The sequence below is a fragment of the Protomyctophum parallelum genome (genome assembly GCF_964188405.1).
Source record: "Protomyctophum parallelum genome assembly, chromosome: 16".
NCBI classification, from domain to species: Eukaryota; Metazoa; Chordata; class Actinopteri; order Myctophiformes; family Myctophidae; genus Protomyctophum; species Protomyctophum parallelum.
The window spans coordinates 45,623,074-45,648,555 of NC_139711.1; the positions used below are offsets into that span (position 1 = coordinate 45,623,074).

Consider the following 25,482-nt stretch of genomic DNA (forward strand, 5'->3'; position numbering starts at 1 on the left):
AAAATGTCAGTCGTTCTTCGATTTTTCAAAAATAGCAGACCTACAAGCTCGTAGCGCGCCACTCGGTGGCGCGCTATGAGCTTGTAGATCTGCTATTTTTCAATAGCTAAAGCATAACATGATGCTAACACCAAAATGGGTTCCCGTTCAGAATGGGTTAAGAATAAGGTTTAGATTTAACCGTTTATGCATAGACATTACCACCAGTCAGGCACATTATGAAAATACATTATGATATTGACAATACAGACATACATTTGTGTGGAAAACCAATTTATTTAAAACTAACAAAGAAAGAACAGTATATGTACAGTACACAATACAACTGCAGTGCTACAGGTTTCAAATGTAGAATATAATACTGAAAATACCTCGTTCACTTTGCGTTGGACTCAGTTTCCCAGAAGCCCTTGCAAAGGCAGTTACGCGACAAAGCCGCAATTTGTTTTATAAGTTATTAAAAAAACGGTGAATTAAACACATAAAACAATTGCGGGTTTAGCTTATGACACGGGGAAAGACACTGGAATAAAATGTGGGTTATGTAGTCAACGTGTTAAAGGCTCGTAGAATGTAAGACGATCGATTTATCATTGAATCGTGGCCTTCTGAATCGGAGCGTCAGCCTTTCCGTTTTCCCGAGGAGATTCCTTTGCCTATAGGAGACACAGAGAAGTAGAGAGAATTTAGAGGGACCATTATTAGACAGGTGGAAATAGGTGAAGTGGTCCTTTAAAGCGCAAATAACATGCATTTTAAAACTGCTTTTAATATTTAATAATCATATTGTCTATGTCCCTCAAGGTTATTTATAATGGTTTGAGGCTCAATCACCACTCTGATATAACCAGGCCTTGTCAATTATTTCTGGACTTTGAAAGCAGTTTTAGCTGCAGTACCACACAATGTCCTGACGTGGAGAGGGTGCTGATATGCAGATTATTTAATATTTGAGTCATTATAATACTGATGCTAGATAAAACCAGGCTTGTTTCCATTCCATGCCAGCTTGGAAAATCAACAATGGTGGACATTGTAAACAAAGTGGAAATGCAAATTTGCAACTGAAGACTGAAGAAATGGAGGAATTATACAAAGTAGGGTGACATTGATGACATCACGATGAGGCCAAAATCAGTCGAGCTGTTTCTGAGAGCAATTTCCATTAAAACACCCATATGACATGAAGGCCTGATTGTTCAAAATTGGTTATTTGTGGGGATAGAAAACACATATGGGAGCCCCAAAAACACAAAAGAAATTTAAAAAGTTTAATTTTATGTTATAGGTCCTTTAACTAAACACAACTAATGTGTTAACAAAATACAAACGAGTTAAAGATATTATTGCAGTTAAAGTTCTCAGATATTATTCTAATACAATAGATAGATGATAGCCAGCCGCCGGTTAAGATACCAACAGCTTAACTCTGCTAAATTGTGATTGTCGGGTCCATTTTGGTCCATTTGTATACACTCTCAGAGTTACATTAACATTGATTTTACAACATCAATTGGGGTCCCAGAGATATAAATGCCATTAAATGGGGGTCTGTATGTAGACTAATGCATGTCAAACTGGGGGTCCTTGAAATTAAACTGTTTGAGAATCACTGCTAGAGCCGTACAAATCTTCTCTTATGGGGGTCCCTGGCATATATTTTCAAATAGGGGGTCCGTGGGGCTAATTGGTGTCAATTTGGGGGTCCTTGACATGAAAAAGATTGGCATAAGTGCATGAGAAGGGTTAGGGTCTGTTGAGGGTTAGGGGTTAAGGGTTTAACCCATTCTGAACGGGAACCCATTTTGGTATTAGCATCATGTCATACTTTAGCTATTGAAAAATAGCAGATCTACAAGCTCATAGCGCGCCACCGAGTGGCGCGCTATGAGCTTGTAGGTCTGCTATTTTTGAAAAATCGAAGAACGACTGTGACATTTCTAGAATCTGATCTCAGGTCAGAATGGGTTAATCAGACCAGTGTCTGTGTCCAGTGGAAACCTCGTATGAAGCTGATCTCAGGTCAGAATGGGTCAAGGCCGGGTTAGCGTCTGTTGAGGGCGTTGATGTTATCAAACCAAATACGGTAAAGTCAGCAATGTGAAATTCTCTAAACAAACTGCTGTCTATTGTGTCGATGCTGAGCCTATCCTTGACATTTTGTCCACACTTAGATCAAAGATATGTATTCTCACTCTCTCTCTCTCTCTCTCTCTCTCGCACGCACACGCACATGCACATGCACACACGCGCACACACACACACACACACACACACACACACACACACACACACACACACACACACACACGCGTGTTTCCCCATGCTGTATGGAGTGAAGGTTTTGAGAGAGAAGGGTCAAGAACTCACCTTTTCCACTCCTTTGTGTGTGTTCAGCTTGTTGTACGCGGCCTCGACCACGCCGTGCCTGTGAACACAGCGACCACACACACACACACACGGTCACTTCTTGGGTCACACACACATACACTGTACAGTATACACTGTACAGTATAGAGCGTCACAGTCCCGCCCCCTACCAGGGCCCAGGAAATGATTCCTCGTAGACTTTTCAAAAAGTATTTATTTAAAGACCTTTTAAAGGAGAATTCCATATACTAAAAGGCTTTCTTACCTTTCTTTGTAGTTGTTACGTCCCCACCAAAGAGGTCCAGGTGTTATTTTGTGCAAAAAGCTCCTTATTTGGCTATTTCCCCTACCATGAGCCCTACATGAATTGCATTGAATTGAATGGGAATTGAATGGGGCTATGGGGTGTTGTGCTAATTCGCTTATTTCCATCGCTCAAAATTATAATTTCTTTGTATATATCCTCTCTTCATAATGTAAATAGTATCCCAAGTGGCACACTTTACTACTTCTTTAGATGGAAATAAGCGAACTAGCACAACACCCCATAGCCCCATTAAATTCCCATTCAATGCAATGCAATTCATTGAGCGCTTCTCACCTCTTTGGTGGGGACGTAACAACTACAAATAACACCTGGACCTCTTTGGTGAGGACGTAACAACTACAAAGAAACACCTGGACCTCTTTGGTGAGGACGTAACAACTACAAAGAAACACCTGGACCTCTTTGGTGAGGACGTAACAACTACAAATAACACCTGGACCTCTTTGGTGGGGACGTAACAACTACAAAAAAACACCTGGACCTCTTTGGTGGGGACGTAACAACTACAAAAAAACACCTGGACCTCTTTGGTGGGGACGTAACAACTACAAAGAAACACCTGGACCTCTTTGGTGAGGACGTAACAACTACAAAGAAAGATAAGAAAGCATTCTAGCATGGAATTCTCCTTTAAGCCTCGTATACAAAGCCAACTTGAGTTGTGAATAAATCATGACAACAAACAAACACCTTTTTGGGGCCGAACAAAGAATTAGAAAGAGGAGAAAAACACTTTTTTTTTCTCCCTTCTTTGTAATTATTTGTTTGGTCCAAAATATTGTGTTTATGTCATGATTTGTCACGACTCGACTTGGCTTTATGTCCGCGGCGTAACCCGTCGAAATAAATACTTTTTTAAATGTCTATGGGAAAAATTCTACTCGTGACTCATAAGAAAAAATTGGTCTATGACCCCATCGTTTGAGAACCAGTATACTGTATCAGTAGGCTACTGTAAGGTGGATCAATGTTTTTTTATCTCATTGTGTGTGTGCGTGCGTGCGTGCTGAGTACATGTGTTTTTCCAACAACAACAACAACGACATAATAATAAGCATCGAATGAATGAATTAATTGACTTTTGTTGAGCTACAAATTCACGCACCACGTGAAACTATTTATATACTCGATTAACCCATTTTGACCTGAGATCAGATTCTAAAACGGTCTTCTACATCCTGACAGTTTTCTGAAAAAGCTATGTTTCTATGCCAGTCATTCTTCGATTTTTCCAAAAATAGCAGACCTACAAGCTCGTAGCGCGCCACTCGGTGGCGCGCTATGAGCTTGTAGATCTGCTATTTTTCAATAGCTAAAGCATAACGTGATGCTAACACCAAAAGGGGTTCCTGCACAAAATGTGTGCTGCATTATTTACTTGCTGTGCAGACCTCCACCGGGCGGCAGATTGAGGATGGTCTCAGTGGCGAGGGTCTCCATCACCTCCACAATATGAGGGACCCCAGCAACTCCTCCTCCCTTCAGCAGCTCTGCACGCACACACACACACACACACACACACACACACACACACACACACACACGATCACGATCACGTTAAGTCTATTGAATATCAACAAAGTCAAGTTCAGGTCAGAGATGTACTATTGATGTATTTTCCATTTCCGATACCGATTTCCGAAGTCCCGTATTATACAGTAGCTGATACAGAGTATCGAGCCGACACCAGTGTGTACATTTAAACGGTGCTTCTCAAAGTGGGGTCCAGGTACCCTCAGGGTTCCAAATGGACCCTTACAGTTCTGTCATTCTGAGGGCATACACACACTCAACATGGAACCATTGTGAGATTGTATATCTGCTATTTTCAGCATGCAACCAAAGTGTAAAATATGTCATTACAACGACATCAAGGCCCGTCGAAAAACATTTTAGTCGACTAAATCAACTGTAGATTTAGTCGACTAAAATCGTATGACATTTAGTCGACTAAAACTAGACTAAACACTGGAACATTCCAGGTGACTAAAATGTGACTAAAAAACTAAGTGAAAACTATTCAAGAGACTATTATGACTAAAACTAAAATAGAAATTTGCTGCCAAAAACAACACTTCTTACCTCCAACCCGAGTCTCCAGTAACTCGTCCAGCTCCTTCTCTCTCCTCTTGGCCTCCTCGGAGACCTTTGGAGCCCCGGGAAAACACACCAGCACCACGCTCATGTTGTCCTTGCTCCCCTGGAAAAGGACCAGACCGGAGAAAACAACAACGACATAATAATAAGCATCGAATGAATGAATGAATTGACTTTTGTTGAGCTACACAAATTCACGCACCACGTGAAACTTTTTATATACTCGATTTACCCCTTTTTGACCTGAGATCAGATTCTATAAAAATGTCTTCTACATCCTGACAGTTTTCTGAAAAAGCTATGTTTCTATGTCAGTCGTTCTTCGATTTTTCAAAAAATAGCAGACCTACAAGCTCATGTCAATCATCTAATGTGATCCTGGGCTCTACACACCCTCCACCAACCTAGTCCCCATATATGGGGGACAAGGGGAGAGCAACGGACTTGAACTCATGCTTCCTTCATGCCTGAGTGTCCAAGTTGCTCCTTTACACCTGACAGGGGGGAGTTTCCCTGGTTTGGACGTAGCGCGTGGAAGGAACACGTTATTCCAACCAGTTCCTTTCCCCTCCATCAGGTGCCCCCGGCTGGCCAGGGGGAGGCAGTATAGAGACCAGTTCCTTTCCCCTCCATCAGGTGCCCCCGGCTGGCCAGGGGGAGGCAGTATAGAGACCAGTTCCTTTCCCCTCCATCAGGCGCCCCGGCTGGCCAGGGGGAGGCAGTATAGAGACCAGTTCCTTTCCCCTCCATCAGGCGCCCCCGGCTGGCCAGGGGGAGGCAGTATAGAGACCAGTTCCTTTCCCCTCCATCAGGCGCCCCGGCTGGCCAGGGGGAGGCAGTATAGAGACCAGTTCCTTTCCCCTCCATCAGGCGCCCCGGCTGGCCAGGGGGAGGCAGTATAGAGACCAGTTCCTTTCCCCTCCATCAGGCGCCCCCGGCTGGCCAGGGGGAGGCAGTATAGAGACCAGTTCCTTTCCCCTCCATCAGGCGCCCCGGCTGGCCAGGGGGAGGCAGTATAGAGACCAGTTCCTTTCCCCTCCATCAGGCGCCCCCGGCTGGCCAGGGGGAGGCAGTATAGAGACCAGTTCCTTTCCCCTCCATCAGGCGCCCCCGGCTGGCCAGGGGGAGGCAGTATAGAGACCAGTTCCTTTCCCCTCCATCAGGCGCCCCCGGCTGGCCAGGGGGAGGCAGGAACACGTTATTCCGACCAGTTCCTTTCCCCTTCATCAGCCTGGCCAGGGGGAAAGGCAGAAACATGTAGGTTTTTCAGAAGACTTATACTGTAATACAAATAATAACGTGTACTGTACATACCTTCTGCAGGCACGTGTCCAGCACGGCGTCGCAGACCGCCTGCAGGTCGCTCCACAGCTGCAGCCTGGAGCGCACGAAGGCGCCCAGCTCCTCGTTGCTCATCACGTCCCAGACGCCGTCGCAGGCCAGCACCACGAACTCGTCTCCTCCCCCTCCTCCGGACGGCGCCACCGCGCGCCGCTCCACGGCGTTCACCTCGGGCTCGGGGCTCACCGGCTGCTCCGTGGCGCCCCGGCCCGCCACGCCCTTGTACTCGTAGTCGCCCAGGGCCCGGGACACGGCCAGGCCGCCGTTGACCCGGCCGTTCATCACGTGTCCGCCGGCGCTCCGTATGCGCTCCGTCTCCCGGGCGTCGGTGGGCTTGTGGTCGGTGGTGGAGAAGCTCACCTGTAATATGGTAAAAATGACATTTCAGTCTATGTAGGATAACTGCTGACAGAGCTAGTATAGGGTAAATACTCTTTCACCTGTTATACCAGCAGTCAAAAACCTATTTGTGTGAATTCTAGCAGACTGGAACAACAGCGTATAAGGGCATGTGTTAAACCATTCTGAACGGGAACCCATTTTGGTGTTATAGCATCATGTTGTGCTTTAGCTATTGAAAAATAGCAGATCTACAAGCTCATATCGCGCCACCGAGTGGCGCGATATGAGCTTGTAGGTCTGCTATTTTTTGAAAAACCTAAGACACTTTTAGAATCTGATCTCGGGTCAGAATGGATTAAAGGAGTGTCTTGTTGCTTTTCAACCGTGTGTATTTTATTTTGGGAACTCTCGATATATATGTATATACTGTAAGAGAGGGTGGAAACCTGTAATCAGGATACTTTTGCTGTTGTGCTTCTCCAGGAGCGCTCTTGTCTTGTGATACATTAAGTGATTGTTGTTCTCAACACTTTTGAACTTTTCCTTGATCTGGACTTCTTCGACTTCTTGCCCCTTTGATTGTGAGTCTGAAATTCCCGTTAAGCTCACCTTCCCGTCGCGGTAGAGCACGGCCCGCGAGTCGCCGCAGTTGATGAAGTAGAGGCGGTCGGGGCTGAGCAGCACGCCCACCGCCGTGGAGCCGCTGCGCTCCGGCTCCTGTTCCTGTTCCTGTGGCTCTGTCGTGCCCTGCTGCGCGTCGTCTGGGCCCTGCTGCGCGTCGTCTGGGCCCTGCTGCGCGTCTGGGCCCTGCAGCTGCGCGTCTGGGCCCTGCAGCTGCGCGTCTGGGCCCAGCGGCGGCTGCTGCTGCATCTCGGGGAGGAAGTGGGCGCGCATGTGCACGTCGATCTCCAGGAACCCCGAGCGGATGCCGTCCTTCACGGAGTCGTCGCGGCCGCGGCCGCCCCCCCGCCCCCCCACGGGGGTGGGCAGGATGTGCTCCAGCAGGTGGGCGGCGCAGTAGTCGGCCACGCGGGAGCCGGCGTGGCCGTCGAACACGGCGAAGAAGGACCAGTCGGTGAGTCTGTGGGGGAGCCCCCCTAGCCCCACCGCGGCCGTGTGGGCGTCCTCCATCGACACCCGCCAGCCCTGCATGGAGCTCAGGCCGTAGCGCAGGCCGTTGCCGGAGCCGCGGGCGCCGTGCTTCTCCGTCTTCGGCTTGGGGAGGAATTGACCCATGATTTACTGTCGGGAGAGAGAGAGGAGGGGGAAAAGTGGTTCCATCAACAACGGTGTGGAGTTTGCATGTTCTCCCCGTGTCCCCTAGGGTAGGTACCCTCACACAAAACATGCAGTAATCCTGGTCACTAAACTGCCTCCCCCTGGCCAGCCGGGGCGCCTGATGGAGGGGAAAGGAACTGGTCTCTATACTGCCTCCCCCTGGCCAGCCGGGGCGCCTGATGGAGAGGAAAGGAACTGGTCTCTATACTGCCTCCCCCTGGCCAGCCGGGGCGCCTGATGGAGGGGAAAGGAACTGGTCTCTATACTGCCTCCCCCTGGCCAGCCGGGGCGCCTGATGGAGGGGAAAGGAACTGGTTGGAATAACGTGTTCCTTCCACGCGCTACGTCCAACCAGGGAAACTCCCCCCCTGTCAGGTGTAAAGGAGCAACTTGGACACTCAGGCATGAAGGAAGCATGAGTTCAAGTCCGTTGCTCTCCCCTTGTCCCCCATATATGGGGACTAGGTTGGTCTCCCCTTGTCCCCCATATATGGGGACTAGGTTGGTCTCCCCTTGTCCCCCATATATGGGGACTAGGTTGGTGGAGGGTGTGTAGAGTCCAGGATCACATCACAGGATGATTGACACAGGGGTGAAAAATGGGTTACAAAATCGTGGGACAAAAAATATAAATTAAAAAAAACAAAATCATGACAACAAACAACACAATTTGTCGGGCCAAAGAGATAATTAGAAAGAAGAAGAGAACGGAAGGTTTACATCACTTTCTTTTGTTGTTTTTCTTCTTTGTCATTATTTGTTCGGCCCAAAAGGTTGTGTTTTGTTGTCATGATTTGTCACGACTCGAGTTGGACTTTTCCGTTGGTTAATCGTCTTTAGCCCATTCTGACCTGAGATCAGATTCATACGAGGTTTCCACTGGACACACACTGGTCTGATGAACCCATTCTGACCTGAGATCAGATTCCATACGAGGTTTCCACTGGACACACACACTGGTCTGATGAACCCATTCTGACCTGAGATCAGATTCTAAAAATGTCAGTCGTTCTTCGATTTTTCAAAAAATAGCAGACCTACAAGCTCATAGCGCGCCACTCGGTGGCGCGCTATGAGCTTGTAGATCTGCTATTTTTCAATAGCTAAAGCATAACATGATGCTAACACCAAAATGGGTTCCCGTTCAGAATGGGTTAAATAAGCGGGACTGCGACACTCTATAGCTAGCGTCACATGAGGCTCTGTTGATTGATAATCAATCATTATCTGATCCAATCATTAGATCAGATAACGGGCTGAAGAAACAGTCAAAGAACTGTCTAAGAACAGTGCTATAGTCATCGCTGAGCAAACAAACACAGGAAGTAAATGATACTCATGTGAGTTCTCGCTATAGACACGATCGTTTCAAAGTCCTATAGGTTATACGTGCCATAGGCAGAAAGAACGCAGTTCACGGAGAAGAATTACCCAAACCTACCTGAAATATACTTTCATAAGGGGATATTACATGTTTACTTCTCAGATTTCCTTGACAATCCCACAAATTCAATCCACTTGGAAAGCCCTAGCATCATGGTGACCTAGCATCATGGTGACCTAGCATCATGGTGACCTAGCGAACGACTGATTTTTTTTTTAGAATCTGATCTCAGGTCAGAATGGGTTAATCAGACCAGTGTGTGTCCAGTGGAAACCTCGTATGAATCTGATCTCAGGTCAGAATGGGTTAATGTTTTGCAATAATAATCCAAATCTACAAAGTATAAGTACGTTTTGAAATAATTGTACTGGAGTAAAAGTACCAATGTTTACCTGTAGATGATCAGTTGGAGCTGCAGTTATACAGCTGCCTGGAAACCCGGTTCCAGATAAGCGGTTGAAGATGGATGGATGGATGGTTGGATGTCTCAAGTCAAGTCACCTTTATTTATATTATAGCAAGTTTGAGTGGAAGCAAAAGTATTGAAAGCTGGAAACACTCGAGTTTAAAGTAGTAAAAGGAAAAAAACGTCAAAATGGTGGTGGTAAGTAGGACTACAGTACTTTACACTCCTGCACTGATAGTCACCTGCACCCTCTAAGCCTCCTTATAAACATACTATCACCCCCCCCCCCCCCCCCCCACACACACACACACACACACACCCCATCCCCCCCCCCCCACACACACACACACCCTCCCCCTCTCACCTCACGACTCAAACTAATTGATTCACTCATGTCTCTTTGTCTGTCTTAAGCCAGTGGTTTTCAAACAGTGGTCCTTGAGTGTGTTACAGGTGGTCCCCTCAGCTATGGAGAATTGGTCACCAAATGAACCCTTATTATTATTACGGTAGATCTTTAACTCTTGAGAGCGTAGGAATGAAACCGTCCATTTGGTTTCAATTTACGCTCTCAAACATCTTGCATTACTTAATTTGCAAGAAGTCTATACACAATCAGAGAATGTTGAATGTATGCATTTGGATAACCCACAATCTCTAAATATTTTGTTTCCAGGGACCCCCAGAAGCAAGGATTTGAAAAGATGTATAAGATATAAGATTTAGATCTGCTATTTTTCAATAGCTAAAGCATAACGTAATGCTAACACCAAAAGGGGTTCCCGTGCAAAATGTGTTAAATCTGATTCCCTGCTTTCATATGACACGAAGAAACAAAATAAATAAAAAATAAAAAGTCTTACTGTGTGTCAAGTTTGATCACAAATGCTGTTGGATATGCATTTTTCCACTCTTTATTTAAAAAAGGTAAATCTTGTTGCGGTTCTATGAGCAGTATTATTATTACCTAATATGCTGCTGCATTAATTTGTCTGAAGGAAGCCAATCAAAAACATGTTTGACTCTTATGTGTCTGTACTAGGGCTGTCAATCGATTAAAATATTGAATCTGATTAATCGCATGATTGTCCATAGTTAACTGTGATTAATCGCAAATTAATCGCATATTTTGTATCCGTTCTAAATATACCTTAAATCAGTGGTTTTCAAGATTTTTCATATTTCAAGGCATTTCAAGGCCCATTATTTATTCTGCATTTGAGCCACGGACCACCATTTGATGACATTTAGCCTTCCATACCCAAACTAAAGAACTGTATTGATGTTGGCCAATGGTACAACATGCCATGTTGATCAAAATAACATGTTTTCTAAGTTTTCTAATTGTGTAGATAATAAATTACGTAATGCAACTGTTTAACAATTATTCAACTCTTCAGTGTAAAATTGCCATGCGTCTCTCAACCATTCTGTCAAACTTCACAGTGCGTTAATTGCGCGTTAAAAAAAATAGTGCCGTTAAAAGGATTGTGAGTTAACTAGTTAATAGTGCGTTAACTTTGACAGCCCTAGTCTGTACACAATATACAATATAGCTCAACCTTGAGTGAGGTAATTTTTGATCAGCTGACATCGTCATCTGTCTTTAAATGAGCCCATTCATGTTATGCGTGACAGCGCTGATTGATTGGAGACATTGATACTGTATCCATGTGTTTCCCCCCATGTAGACATGAGACATGTGCTGATTGATTGGAGACATTGATACTGTATCCATGTGTTTCCCCCCATGTAGACATGAGACATGTGCTGCTGAGTGAGGTCATTGTCTTTAACTGACAACTTCATCTCTGTCACTGGATTTAAATGAGGCTATTCATATTAACCCATTCTGACCTGAGATCAGATTCATACGAGGTTTCCACTGGACACACACTGGTCTGATGAACCCATTCTGACCTGAGATCAGATTCCTACGAGGTTTCCACTGGACACACACTGGTCTGATGAACCCATTCTGACCTGAGATCATATTCTAAAAATGTCAGTCGTTCTTCGATTTTTCAAAAAATAGCAGACCTACAAGCTCGTAGCGCGCCACTCGGTGGCGCGCTATGAGCTTGTAGATCTGCTATTTTTCAATAGCTAAAGCATAACATGATGCTAACACCAAAATGGGTTCCCGGTCAGAATGGGTTAAAACACTGTTGATTGATGTGATGAGTTAACGACATTTTGATTAGCCTCAGTCGGCAGTCAGCCGCCATGCTCGATGTGCAGTAATGGAAGAAGTATACCTACATGTTTATACTTAAGTAAATGTATCAATATTGCAATGTAGATATTCTATTGTTTCAATAGAATATCCTCATGTCAAGGACCCCAACATTGGCACTAATTAGCCAGCGGACCCCCCATTTGAAAACATATGCCAGGGACCCCCCATAAGAGAAGATTTCTATGTCTCTAGCAGAAGATTCTCAACCCGTTTAATTTCAAGGACCCCCAGTTTGACATTAGTCTACGGACCCCCATTTAATGGCATTTATATCTCTGGGACCCCCAATTTATATTGAAAAATCAATGTTAATTTAACAATATGGAACATGGAACCCAACGGACCCATCAAGGTCTGTTTGGTTCCATTTGTACACTCTCAGAGTTACAGACCCAAAAGGGTCCATTTGGTTCGAAACAATCATTTAGCTGGGGACCCCCTGGAACTCCCTCAAGGACCCCTGGGGGTCCCCGGACCACACTTTGGGAACCGCTGCTGTAGAAGTCATGACATGTGTTCAAAATAAAAATGTACTCGAGTAAATGTACAAAAGTATCGGCATCAAAATATACTTAAAAGTACCACAAGTAAACAAGTAAAAGTACTCATTGTTCAGAAGGTCCAAAAGATCAAACTGTACAATACAATGTGTGTGTGTGTGTGTGTGTGTGTGTGTGTGTGTGTGTGTGTGTGTGTGTGTGTGTGTGTGTGTGTGTGTGTGTGTGTGTCTGTGTCTGTGTCTGTGTCTGTGTCTGTGTCTGTGTCTGTGTCTGTGTCTGTGACTCTGTGTCTGTGTGTGTGTGCTGCCTTCCAGGCTATTCTGTTTTATTTTTTAAGTATCTTGTGTGCCTATTGTGACCTCCTTAATCAATCCTTGATTGATTGTAGGTGGTACTGTGTGTGTGTGTGTGTGTGTGTGTGTGTGTGTGTGTGTGTGTGTGTACCAATTGAGGGGCAATCAGTCTAATGAGTGCACGCCTGTGGGAGGGAGAGCAGGCAGAATGTTTGCCTGTTTGACAACACTACAGAAGAAGCCATTTAGCTTGTAAGTGTAATGTTTATTTTCATTTAATGCAAAGAATGTAAGACATTATTTGGATTTAGACGGAAATGCTGTAGATTTTGGTTTGGTTTGGTTTGGTTTTAGAGTTTCACTCCTGACAAAGATCAGCAAACAGGGACCACTTTGTGCACTTTGTAAACTCTGAGTTGTAAAATGTGCTTCATAAATAAATAATAATAATAATAATAAACTTTATTTGTATAGCACTTTTCATACATAAATGCAGCTCAAAGTGCTTTACAGGGCAAGACACAAAAATAAAATACAATAAAACACAAGTAGTTAAAATGATAGAACAATGGCAGAGAACAAAATTGAATATAAGAACATAAAATAAATAAAAACAAATAAAAACACCACATGCAGCAAATCAGTCAGGGCAGGGTAGGAACGTGCATAGTAAAACTCAACTAAAAGCAAGAGTGAAGAGGTGAGTCTTGAGTTGAGATTTAAAAATGTCTACAGAGGGTGCGTGTCTGAGCTCGAATGGAAGTTTATTCCAGGCTGTTGGGCCATAGAAGCAAAAAGCTGCCTCACCATACTTTTTTGTGCACATTCTATTAGGCACTTCAAGTAGGCCAGCATTGGAGGACCTGAGGGGGCGGCTAGGGACATATCTAGGTAGGCAGTCACGGAGGTACGGAGGTGCGAGACCATTGAGAGCTTTATAGACAAGTAACAGAATTTGAAAATCAATCCTAAAAACAACCGGAAGCCAGTGCAGTGATGCCAAAACTGGCGTAATATGTTCTCTCATCTTAGTTCTAGTTAAAACTCTAGCTGCTGCATTTTGGACAAGTTGTAATCTGTCAGTTGTTTTCTTAGGCAGTCCTGAAAAGAGTGCATTGCAGTAGTCATGCCGAGAAAAAACAACGGCGTGGATTAGCGTTTTTGCATCGTCCAAGGACACATAGGCTCTGATTCGTGCAATATTTCTAAGGTGAAAAAAGGCAATCTTGGTAACATGATTAATGTGTGAATTAAAATTCAATTCAGAATCAATAATAACCCCCAGGTTCTTTACTGTACTGTTACTTTCTACAGTCAGGTTGCCAAGTCTGCTAATTATTGATTATTTTTGCTCGCTAGAACCGAATAAAGTGGATTGATTGGATCGAGGACGACGTATAGAGAGAGTATTGCGTATATAATCTCCGTTGGGTGGAAACCTATACTATACTGATACTTCTCAGGATTCAAATAACATAAAATAACAGCGAAAGTAGCACATTGACAAAGTAGCACATTGACAAAGTAGCACATTGACAAAGTAGCACATTGACAAAGTAGCACATTGACAAAGTAGCACATGGACAAAGTAGCACATTGACAAAGTAGCACATTGACAAGCTTGGCCACTTTCAGATCTTCTACTTTTGATGCGTTTTGTGTTCTGCTGTATTTTTGTCCAGTGGAAACCTCGTATGAATCGATCTCAGGTCAGAATGGGTTAATCAGACCAGTGTGTGTCCAGTGGAAACCTCGTATGAATCTGATCTCAGGTCAGAATGGGATAATATGGTCCTGATCCGAGTCTCGTTCTTCTGTCTACAGAGCTCTGCGTAGGTCCAGGGTGATGTCCAGCCTATGGGACCAGGACAGTCCAGGGTGATGTCCAGCCTATGGGACCAGGACAGTCCAGGGTGATGTCCAGCCTATGGGACCAGGACAGTCCAGGGTGCTGTCCTGTCCAGCCTATGGGACCAGGACAGTCCAGGGTGCTGTCCAGCCTATGGGACCAGGACAGTCCAGGGTGATGTCCTGTCCAGCCTATGGGACCAGGACAGTCCAGGTTGATGTCCTGTCCAGCCTATGGGACCAGGACAGTCCAGGGTGCCGTCCAGCCTATGGGACCAGGACAGTCCAGGGTGATGTCCAGCCTATGGGACCAGGACAGTCCAGGGTGCCGTCCTGTCCAGCCTATGGGACCAGGACAGTCCAGGGTGCTGTCCTGTCCAGCCTATGGGACCAGGACAGTCCAGGGTGCCGTCCAGCCTATGGGACCAGGACAGTCCAGGGTGCTGTCCAGCCTATGGGACCAGGACAGTCCAGGGTGCTGTCCTGGCCAGCCTATGGGACCAGGACAGTCCAGGGTGCTGTCCAGCCTATGGGACCAGGACAGTCCAGGGTGCTGTCCAGCCTATGGGACCAGGACAGTCCAGGGTGATGTCCAGCCTATGGGACCAGGACAGTCCAGGGTGCTGTCCTGTCCAGCCTATGGGACCAGGACAGCCCAGGGTGCTGTCCTGTCCAGCCTATGGGACCAGGACAGTCCAGGGTGCTGTCCAGCCTATGGGACCAGGACAGTCCAGGGTGCTGTCCAGCCTATGGGACCAGGACAGTCCAGGGTGCCGTCCAGCCTATGGGACCAGCTCAGGTAGGTGTGTCTCTTCACCAGCCTCCTGAAAAGAAAGAAATCACACCCGTGTGAACTGAGTGGTGCAACTCCCAACTCGCAAATAGGTTTTATATATATATATATTAGGGCTGTCAAAGTTAACGCACTATTAACTAGTTAACTCACAATCCTTTTAACGGCACTATTTTTTTAACGCGCGATTAACGCACTGTGAAGTTTGACAGAATGGTTGAGAGACGCATGGCAATTTTGAATAATTGTTAAACAGCTGCATTACTTAAGTTAATTTAAGTCTACACAATTAGAAAACATGTTATTTTGATCAACATGGCCTGTTATCTCTCGTAATGGTACCATTGGCCAACATCAATACAGTTCTTTAGTTTGGGTCTGGAAGGCTAAATGTCATCAAATGGTGGTCCGTGGCTCAAATAAATAATGGACCTTGATATGAAACATCTTGAAAACCACTGATTTAATTAGAACGGATAAAAAATATGCGATAAATTTGCGATTAATCAGTTAACTATGGACAATCATGTGATTAATCAGATTAAATATTTTAATCGATTGACAGCCCTAATATATATATATATATATATATATATATATTAGAAAGGTAAAAATTCAAAAATACAACTTTTCTGAATGCCTGGCTGCAGACCACCCGCAGTACCTCTGCAGACCACCAGGGAAAACCCCTGTCCTAAAGGGACTAACCCTAACCTTAACTTATACTTCAGACCTAAACAACATGGTGAAAAATAGAACCACAATGAGAATGGTGGGAATAAAACAAATACATACAGGCTAATACTAGTAACTGTGTCAATCCCATTCTGACCTGAGATCAGATTCATACGAAGGTTTCCACTGGACACACACTGGTCTGATTAACCCATTCTGACCTGAGATCAGATTCTAAAAATGTCAGTCGTTCTTCGATTTTTCAAAAAAAGCAGACCTACAAGCTCATAGCGCGCCACTCGGTGGCGTGCTATGAGCTTGTAGATCTGCTGTTTTTCAATAGCTAAAGCACAACATGATGCCAACACCAAAATGGGTTCCCGTTCAGAATGGGCTATCTAATATATGGGTGAAACTAGGAACACAATAGCAGAGAGACTAAACCAACATAGATATAATATTACTTTATTAAAGTTAATTATTATTATAATTAACTTTATTAATTGTACAGCATTTTATGACCCATGGGATTTAATAGTGCCTTGGAAGTTTGTGGATTAGAATCTAATCAAACCTTGACAGAGGGGGAAAGAAGATCATTATGCAGAGAAGCAGTGGATTTTAAAAATTTAAACACCACATTTCCACAAGGCTTAAACAATACTAATCCATTACAGGGAACAGGGTAGTAAACAAAGCATGGCATCCTGAACCTCTAAATTGCTCTCAATTAGATGGCTCTCAATTATAGAGCAGAGCCAATAGGACAATAGCAGAAACACCAAAGCCATTTAGATTCAACACCAGACCATGATCTGATGGTCTGAGGTTGACACTAATGGGCTTTGATGGGGTGGACTTAAACCCCTCAAAAGGTAATCACATTTCAATCAATTCAATTTCAATTCAATTCAAAGGACTTTATTGGCATGAGAAAACATACGTTTACATTGCCAAAGCAGAAAGAACAATACAGCAGCAATACAATCAAAACAAAGATTATGTACTTTGAAGGTCAGAATCTTCAATAGATCAAATTCTATGTACCAAGATCACTCTGCGCAGGTACAGTATAGTGCAGGAATAATTATACACAATGATTAGTCTTTAGGGTGGTTGTGTTCCATTTGATATCCTTCTCCTATCACAGCAACTCACACATCTTGCTGCTGTGTTTGCACATTGTTGTACTTCGCCCAGCAGATATGGGAGGTTTTTTAATCATTGGTCATGTTTTCAAAATCTCCGTGTGTGGTTGTAATCTGTGGGAAGTATGTGTCTCTGATGTCTTGGTACAATGGCCAGACAGTATGTGTCTCTGATGTCTTGGTACAGTGGCCAGACAGTATGTGTCTCTGATGTCTTGGTACAGTGGCCAGACAGTATGTGTCTCTGATGTCTTGGTACAGTGGACAGACAGTATGTGTCTCTGATGTCTTGGTACAGTGGACAGACAGTATGTGTCTCTGATGTCTTGGTACAGTGGACAGACAGTATGTGTCTCTGATGTCTTGGTACAGTGGACAGACAGTATGTGTCTCTGATGTCTTGGTACAGTGGCCAGACAGTATGTGTCTCTGATGTCTTGGTACAATGGACAGACAGTATGTGTCTCTGATGTCTTGGTACAGTGGACAGACAGTATGTGTCTCTGATGTCTTGGTACAGTGGCCAGACAGTATGTGTCTCTGATGTCTTGGTACAATGGACAGACAGTATGTGTCTCTGATGTCTTGGTACAGTGGACAGACAGTATGTGTCTCTGATGTCTTGGTACAGTGGACAGACAGTATGTGTCTCTGATGTCTTGGTACAGTGGACAGACAGTATGTGTCTCTGATGTCTTGGTACAGTGGACAGACAGTATGTGTCTCTGATGTCTTGGTACAGTGGACAGACAGTATGTGTCTCTGGTGTCTTGGTACAGTGGACAGACAGTATGTGTCTCTGGTGTCTTGGTACAGTGGACAGACAGTATGTGTCTCTGGTGTCTTGGTACAGTGGACAGACAGTATGTGTCTCTGGTGTCTTGGTACAGTGGACAGACAGTATGTGTCTCTGGTGTCTTGGTACAGTGGACAGACAGTATGTGTCTCTGATGTCTTGTTACAGTGGACAGACAGTATGTGTCTCTGATGTCTTGGTACAGTGGACAGACAGTATGTGTCTCTGATGTCTTGGTACAGTGGACAGACAGTATGTTTCTCTGATGTCTTGGTACAGTGGACAGACAGTATGTGTCTCTGATGTCTTGGTACAGTGGACAGACAGTATGTGTCTCTGATGTCTTGGTACAGTGGACAGACAGTATGTGTCTCTGATGTCTTGGTACAGTGGACAGATGGTTAGGAAGTGTAGCTCGGTTTCCACTTCATTTTGTGTACAGTGACCTCCAGACACCTTACCTCAGAGGTGACTAGATTAATCCAGACTAAATCTAAATATAGGATTGAGAAACTTGCATTACTTCTAGTGAGACTAAATCTTAATTATTGCCCAGACTCTTCTTCAACAAAGATGGCGAAAGCAGACATTCTTTTTTCTGTACTCATACAATAGTATGGTACAAAAAACTGAAGTCCTTAACGCATTCTGACCTGAGATCAGATTAAAAAAATGTCTTCTACATCCTGACAGTTTAATTATTAACCCATTCTCACCTGAGATCAGATTCTAAAAATGTCTTCTACATCCTGACAGTTTTCTGAAAAAGCTATGTTTCTATGTCAGTCGTTCTATGAGCTTGTAGATCTGCTATTTTTCAATAGCTAAAGCATAACATGATGCTAACACCAAAAGGGGTTCCCGCCCAGAATGGGAAACCTATACACTAAACTGTGTTTACACACTAAACCCAAGTAAAGTTTATAAACACATATTTATGTTTAATCGCCTGTAACACTTTTTAAACACATAAACGTGTTTAGTTTTTACAATCAAAGTCAGTCATAGGTGTTTATAATTCGAAGACTAGGTGTTCTCGTGAGGTGTTTGAGTGAACTCGTGTTCTACTGTATTTTATGACCATTAATAAACATTTGGCATTTTATTATTACACACATGGTGTTTAGGTTTAAACGCGTCACATGTTCCAGGGATTTACAGTGGTGTCCTAAAGGGACAACGAGTGGAAAAATATCATCTCTGCTAAATCCGGTGTATCTACGCTACACATGTTTAATGTACTGTTCATTAATATGCTCTGTCCCGTCTTCATAAACAAACAAAGTAAAAGTAAAAATATGTGATAGTGTGGGCTGGAATGTCCTCCAGAAACACCAGGATCAACACGTTCCTTCTGTTCATCAAACAGACGGTATATATAGCTGGCACACACAGAGAGAGAGAGACAGAGAGAGAGAGAGAGACTTTTCCTCCAGTAAATTAACCCATTTTGGGTGGGAACCCCTTTTGGTCCATCATGTTATAATTTATTTATCTAGCAGACCTACAAGCTCGTAGCTTGTAGGTCTGCTATTTTTGAAAAATCGTAAAAAATGTGGCGCAAATCTTTGAATATATTCTTTCAGAGCGAACGTTTTTAGCTCAAATCTTTGCTTCTGGGGGGGGGGGGTCCCTGGAATGACATATTTTCAGATGGGGGTCGGCGGCCAAATACAGATAATTTTTGGGGTTCTTGACATGAAATATTGAGAACCACTGATATAGAAACATGAGGTTTTTCAGGGGGAAAAAAATACATTTAAAAAAAGACATTTTTTTTTTAATTTCGACGTCAGGCCTGAATGGGTTAAGTTGTATTCGGTGGGGTGGAACGGATGGAGCGGTGTGTGTCAGGAGTGATTTGTGACAGCAGGAGAGAGAGAGAGAGAGAGAGAGAGAGAGAGGGAGAGAGGGAGAGATGGAGAGGGGGAAGATGTTTAAAACATTAGTGAGAGCAGCCATGCTGCAACACCTTGAAAACGCTGTGGCGTTGATGGAGAGACAGGCGGTCTGAGGAGTTGGACACGGCGGTGTTGAGGATGGAGAGACAGGAGGTCTGAGGAGTTGGACATGGCGGTGTTGAGGATGGTACCGTTCTCTGATGGAGAGACAGGAGGTCTGAGGAGTTGGACATGGCGGTGTTGAGGATGGTACCGTTCTCTGATGCAGAGACAGGAGGTCTGAGGAGTTGGACATGGCGGTGTTGAGGATGGTACCGTTCTCTGATGGAGAGACAGGAGGTCTGAGGAGTTGGACATGGCGGTGTTGAGGATGGTACCGTTCTCTGATGCAGAGACAGGAGGTCTGAGGAGTTGGACATGGCGGTGTTGAGGATGGTACCGTTCTCTGATGGAGAGACAGGAGGTCTGAGGAGTTGGACATGGCGGTGTTGAGGATGGTACCGTTCTCTGATGGAGAGACAGGCGGTCTGAGGAGTTGGACACGGCGGTGTTGAGGATGGTACCGTTCTCTGATGGAGAGACAGGAGGTCTGAGGAGTTGGACATGGCGGTGTTGAGGATGGTACCGTTCTCTGAAGGAGAGACAGGCGGTCTGAGGAGTTGGACACGGCGGTGTTGAGGATGGTACCGTTCTCTGATGCAGAGACAGGAGGTCTGAGGAGTTGGACATGGCTGTGTTGAGGATGGAGAGACAGGCGGTCTGAGGAGTTGGACATGGCGGTGTTGAGGATGGTACCGTTCTCTGATGGAGAGACAGGAGGTCTGAGGAGTTGGACATGGCGGTGTTGAGGATGGTACCGTTCTCTGATGGAGAGACAGGAGGTCTGAGGAGTTGGACATGGCGGTGTTGAGGATGGTACCGTTCTCTGATGCAGAGACAGGAGGTCTGAGGAGTTGGACATGGCGGTGTTGAGGATGGTACCGTTCTCTGATGGAGAGACAGGAGGTCTGAGGAGTTGGACATGGCGGTGTTGAGGATGGTACCGTTCTCTGATGGAGAGACAGGCGGTCTGAGGAGTTGGACACGGCGGTGTTGAGGATGGTACCGTTCTCTGATGGAGAGACAGGAGGTCTGAGGAGTTGGACATGGCGGTGTTGAGGATGGTACCGTTCTCTGAAGGAGAGACAGGCGGTCTGAGGAGTTGGACACGGCGGTGTTGAGGATGGTACCGTTCTCTGATGCAGAGACAGGAGGTCTGAGGAGTTGGACATGGCTGTGTTGAGGATGGAGAGACAGGCGGTCTGAGGAGTTGGACATGGCGGTGTTGAGGATGGTACCGTTCTCTGATGGAGAGACAGGAGGTCTGAGGAGTTGGACATGGCGGTGTTGAGGATGGTACCGTTCTCTGATGGAGAGACAGGAGGTCTGAGGAGTTGGACACGGCGGTGTTGAGGATGGTACCGTTCTCTGACGGAGAGACAGGAGGTCTGAGGAGTTGGACATGGCGGTGTTGAGGATGGTACCGTTCTCTGACGGAGAGACAGGAGGTCTGAGGAGTTGGACATGGCGGTGTTGAGGATGGTACCGTTCTCTGACGGAGAGACAGGAGGTCTGAGGAGTTGGACACGGCGGTGTTGAGGATGGTACCGTTCTCTGACGGAGAGACAGGAGGTCTGAGGAGTTGGACACGGCGGTGTTGAGGATGGTACCGTTCTCTGATGCAGAGACAGGCGGTCTGAGGAGTTGGACATGGCTGTGTTGAGGATGGTACCGTTCTCTGATGGAGAGACAGGAGGTCTGAGGAGTTGGACACGGCGGTGTTGAGGATGGTACCGTTCTCTGATGCAGAGACAGGAGGTCTGAGGAGTTGGACATGGCGGTGTTGAGGATGGTACCGTTCTCTGATGGAGAGACAGGCGGTCTGAGGAGTTGGACATGGCGGTGTTGAGGATGGTACCGTTCTCTGATGCAGAGACAGGAGGTCTGAGGAGTTGGACACGGCGGTGTTGAGGATGGTACCGTTCTCTGATGGAGAGACAGGAGGTCTGAGGAGTTGGACATGGCGGTGTTGAGGATGGTACCGTTCTCTGATGGAGAGACAGACGGTCTGAGGAGTTGGACATGGTGGTGTTGAGGATGGTACCGTTCTCTGATGGAGAGACAGGAGGTCTGAGGAGTTGGACACGGCGGTGTTGAGGATGGAGAGACAGGAGGTCTGAGGAGTTGGACACGGCGGTGTTGAGGATGGAGAGACAGGAGGTCTGAGGAGTTGGACACGGCGGTGTTGAGGATGGAGAGACAGGAGGTCTGAGGAGTTGGACATGGCGGTGTTGAGGATGGTACCGTTCTCTGATGGAGAGACAGGCGGTCTGAGGAGTTGGACACGGCGGTGTTGAGGATGGTACCGTTCTCTGATGGAGAGACAGGCGGTCTGAGGAGTTGGACACGGCGGTGTTGAGGATGGTACCGTTCTCTGATGGAGAGACAGGAGGTCTGAGGAGTTGGACATGGCGGTGTTGAGGATGGTACCGTTCTCTGATGGAGAGACAGACGCTCTGAGGAGTTGGACACGGCGGTGTTGAGGATGGTACCGTTCTCTGAAGGAGAGACAGGAGGTCTGAGGAGTTGGACACGGCGGTGTTGAGGATGGTACCGTTCTCTGATGCAGAGACAGGAGGTCTGAGGAGTTGGACACGGCGGTGTTGAGGATGATACCGTTCTCTGATGGAGAGACAGGACGCTTTATTTTATGTTATGCTTTAGCTATAGAAAAATAGCAGATCTACAAGCTCATAGTGCTGTACCGATGGGACGTCATCGAAAAGGTGCCCACTTGCCCGAAAAGTAAATTGGCCTCAATTTAACACTTTGTTTTACTTGCGATAGAAAAGTGTCATGCCTCATTTATATCTTAAATGACTAGGCCTCCATATAAGTAGCTATGAATATGACTGGTTATTCACACTTGTTTTGTTACAGTGAAAACGGCACATTAGACTCTAATGTGCCTCTAATGATTAGAGGTATATAAGAGCTTGCTTCTCTATCCTGTTTGGATAAAATTGGTATCCCAACCTGAAGATGTATTTTCTCTTTAATAGAAAGCTGGAGACACATGGAGACTCCTGTCAAGGTTCTTTATTATTTGTCTTAGACAAAGGGCCCGCATGCAAGCGTAGCCCTTATGTCAATGTTGCCACAGTGCAGCGCCAAATACATCTTTCTTGCACTGAACTGAACTGTCACTGAACAAACGCTCTATAGCAATGACTACAATCACAATATACAGATTTTGAACACTTATTTTCAACCTAAGAAAATCACTTACCCTACAAGCTATGATTTTGACTTCCTGACATGAATTTTAACAGCATATTTCTACATTGCAGTATTGATATTTTTGAAGGAACAGCAATGTCCGTGTTCACCTACCTATGTGTTCGTTTCACGTACCTATGTGTTCGTTTCACCTACCTATGTGTTCGTTTCACCTACCTATGTGTTCGTTTCACCTACCTATGTGTTCGTTTCACCTACCTATGTGTTCGTTTCACCTACCTATGTGTTCGTTTCACCTACCTATGTGTTCGTTTCACCTACCTATGTGTTCGTTTCACCTACCTATGTGTTCGTTTCACCTACCTATGTGTTCGTTTCACCTACCTATGTGTTCGTTTCACCTACCTATGTGTTCGTTTCACCTACCTATGTGTTCGTTTCACCTACCTATGTGTTCACCTATCTGTGGCCATGAGCACCAGTATATGACTATGAGTACCACTAGGGGCGCTGTTGTGACAGAAACAAGGAGAGAGAGAGATAGTATCAGTGCTGCACTGTTGCCTGCTAATGAGAGAGAGATAGAGAGAGAGACAGAGAGAGAGAGAGGAGAGGGGGGGGGGGGGTTGCACCACTCAGTTCACACAGGTGTGATTTTTTTTACACAAGTGAAACATTTGTGTACTTTTTTACACCACTTTTGCACCGATGGTTTATACAGTAAGCTGGATAATAGAATCCTACAACACACACACACACACACACACACACACACGCGCTGAATGTTTGCCTATTTGTTTTACTTAATGTGAATACTGTACTTAATGTGAATACTGTACTTAATGTGAATACTGTACTTAATGTGAATACTGTACTTGCCTATTATGGCGACTGTGTCTCAGGAGGTAGAGCAGGTCGTCCAATGATCCATGGGTCGGCGGTTCGAATCCCGGCTCCTCCTCCTCCTCCTGTCTACATGTCAAAGTGTCCTTGGGCAAAGACACTGAACCCCAAATTGCTCCCGATGTGCTGGTTGGAAAACCTTGCTTGGCTTCCGCCGCAATCGGTGTATGAATGTGTGTGTGAATGGGTGAATGTAATGCACAATCTATGTAAAGTGCCTTGGATAAAGGCGCTATATAAATGCACCATTTACCATTTACACATACGCCTATTATGGCGTCCCCAAACGCTAGGGTCCATTTGGTTAATGGACTATTATATACCTCCATGTTTGGACAAACTTGTTCCATGCCACCAAACTCCTACACTATGATGTTGTGACTCAACCAAGGCTGAAATTGCAGTGGAACTGGAACTGAATAACTCTATAACCAAGTTTCCCATTTTAGTGTGACTTACTTCACTGACTATCATGCAGCAAACAGGACTGAGAGTTATAAATGGAGCAGTCTGTAAAGGCCTCGTTCACCAACCACCTTTAATCCTTTCTGAACGGGAACACGCCTTTTGGTGTTTTAACCCATTCTGACCTGAGATCAGATTCTAAAAAAATATCTTCTATACATCCTGACAGTTTTCTGAAAAAGCTATGTTTCTATGTGTCAGTCGTTCTTCGATTTTTCCAAAAATAGCAGACCTACAAGCTCGTAGCGCGCCACTCGGTGGCGCGCTATGAGCTTGTAGATCTGCTATTTTTCAATAGCTAAAGCATAACATGATGCTAACACCAAAAGGAGTTGCAAGCATCATGTTATACAGATCTACGAGCTTGTAGGTCTGCCATTTTTGAAACATCGTGAAAATGTGGTTGCAAATCTTTGAATATATATTCTTTCAGAGCGAACGTTTTTTAACTCAAATCTTTGCTTCTGGGGAAAGGGGGGGGGGGTCCCTGGAACAACATATTTTCAGATGGGGGTTCCGGTGGCCAATTACATAATAATTCTTGGGGTCCTTGACTGACTGACATATAGAAAACTGTTTAGAAGACTGATTTGTATAGAATCGTGCTCAGGACTAAATGGGTTAATCCTTTAAGCTTCCACAAAATGTCTTCTCTAAATCAGCAGTTCTCAAACTCAACCAAAGCAGATGTTGTACACGCTTGTAGATGTTTAGCCCGACGCGAACATCTAAAAGGATCGGGTTTAGGGCGAGCATGTTTATTTCAACGAACAGTCAGTGTTTCAACATTCAGTGGATTTTCTGTGGTCTGGAGTTTTCTTTGGGGTTTGGAAGCCTTTTGAGCTACAATGAAAACAGGCAACACAGTGAAAACAGTGACATCTGCTGGCAAATCCCATTGACATATATGGGATTTGCAGGATCTTACATCACAAACTGCCGGCAAATCAGAGCACCTGTTTGAGCCAGAAAACCCCAGACCACAGAAAGTCTACTGAATTGAGCTTAGAAAACCTAAAAAAAATAAGGACAATTCCAAAACCTTTTTTTTAATGTCACAATCCCTTTAAAGGTATATTCAGTGATTTCACTTCAT

General features: G+C 45.1%; 1 protein-coding gene across 1 annotated transcript; it reads right to left on the bottom strand.

Moving 5' to 3' along the window:
• Positions 1-590: 590 nt before the first annotated feature.
• On the bottom strand, positions 591-7,714 carry LOC310873840 (protein phosphatase 1A-like; the record flags this gene model as incomplete). Its single annotated transcript, XM_083786391.1, has 7 exons — positions 591-656; positions 2,371-2,428; positions 4,077-4,188; positions 4,781-4,898; positions 6,110-6,496; positions 7,088-7,228; positions 7,379-7,714. 7 exons carry the CDS (start codon positions 7,712-7,714, stop codon positions 591-593), a joined length of 1,218 nt encoding a protein of 405 aa, XP_083642517.1.
• Positions 7,715-25,482: the final 17,768 nt, after the last annotated feature.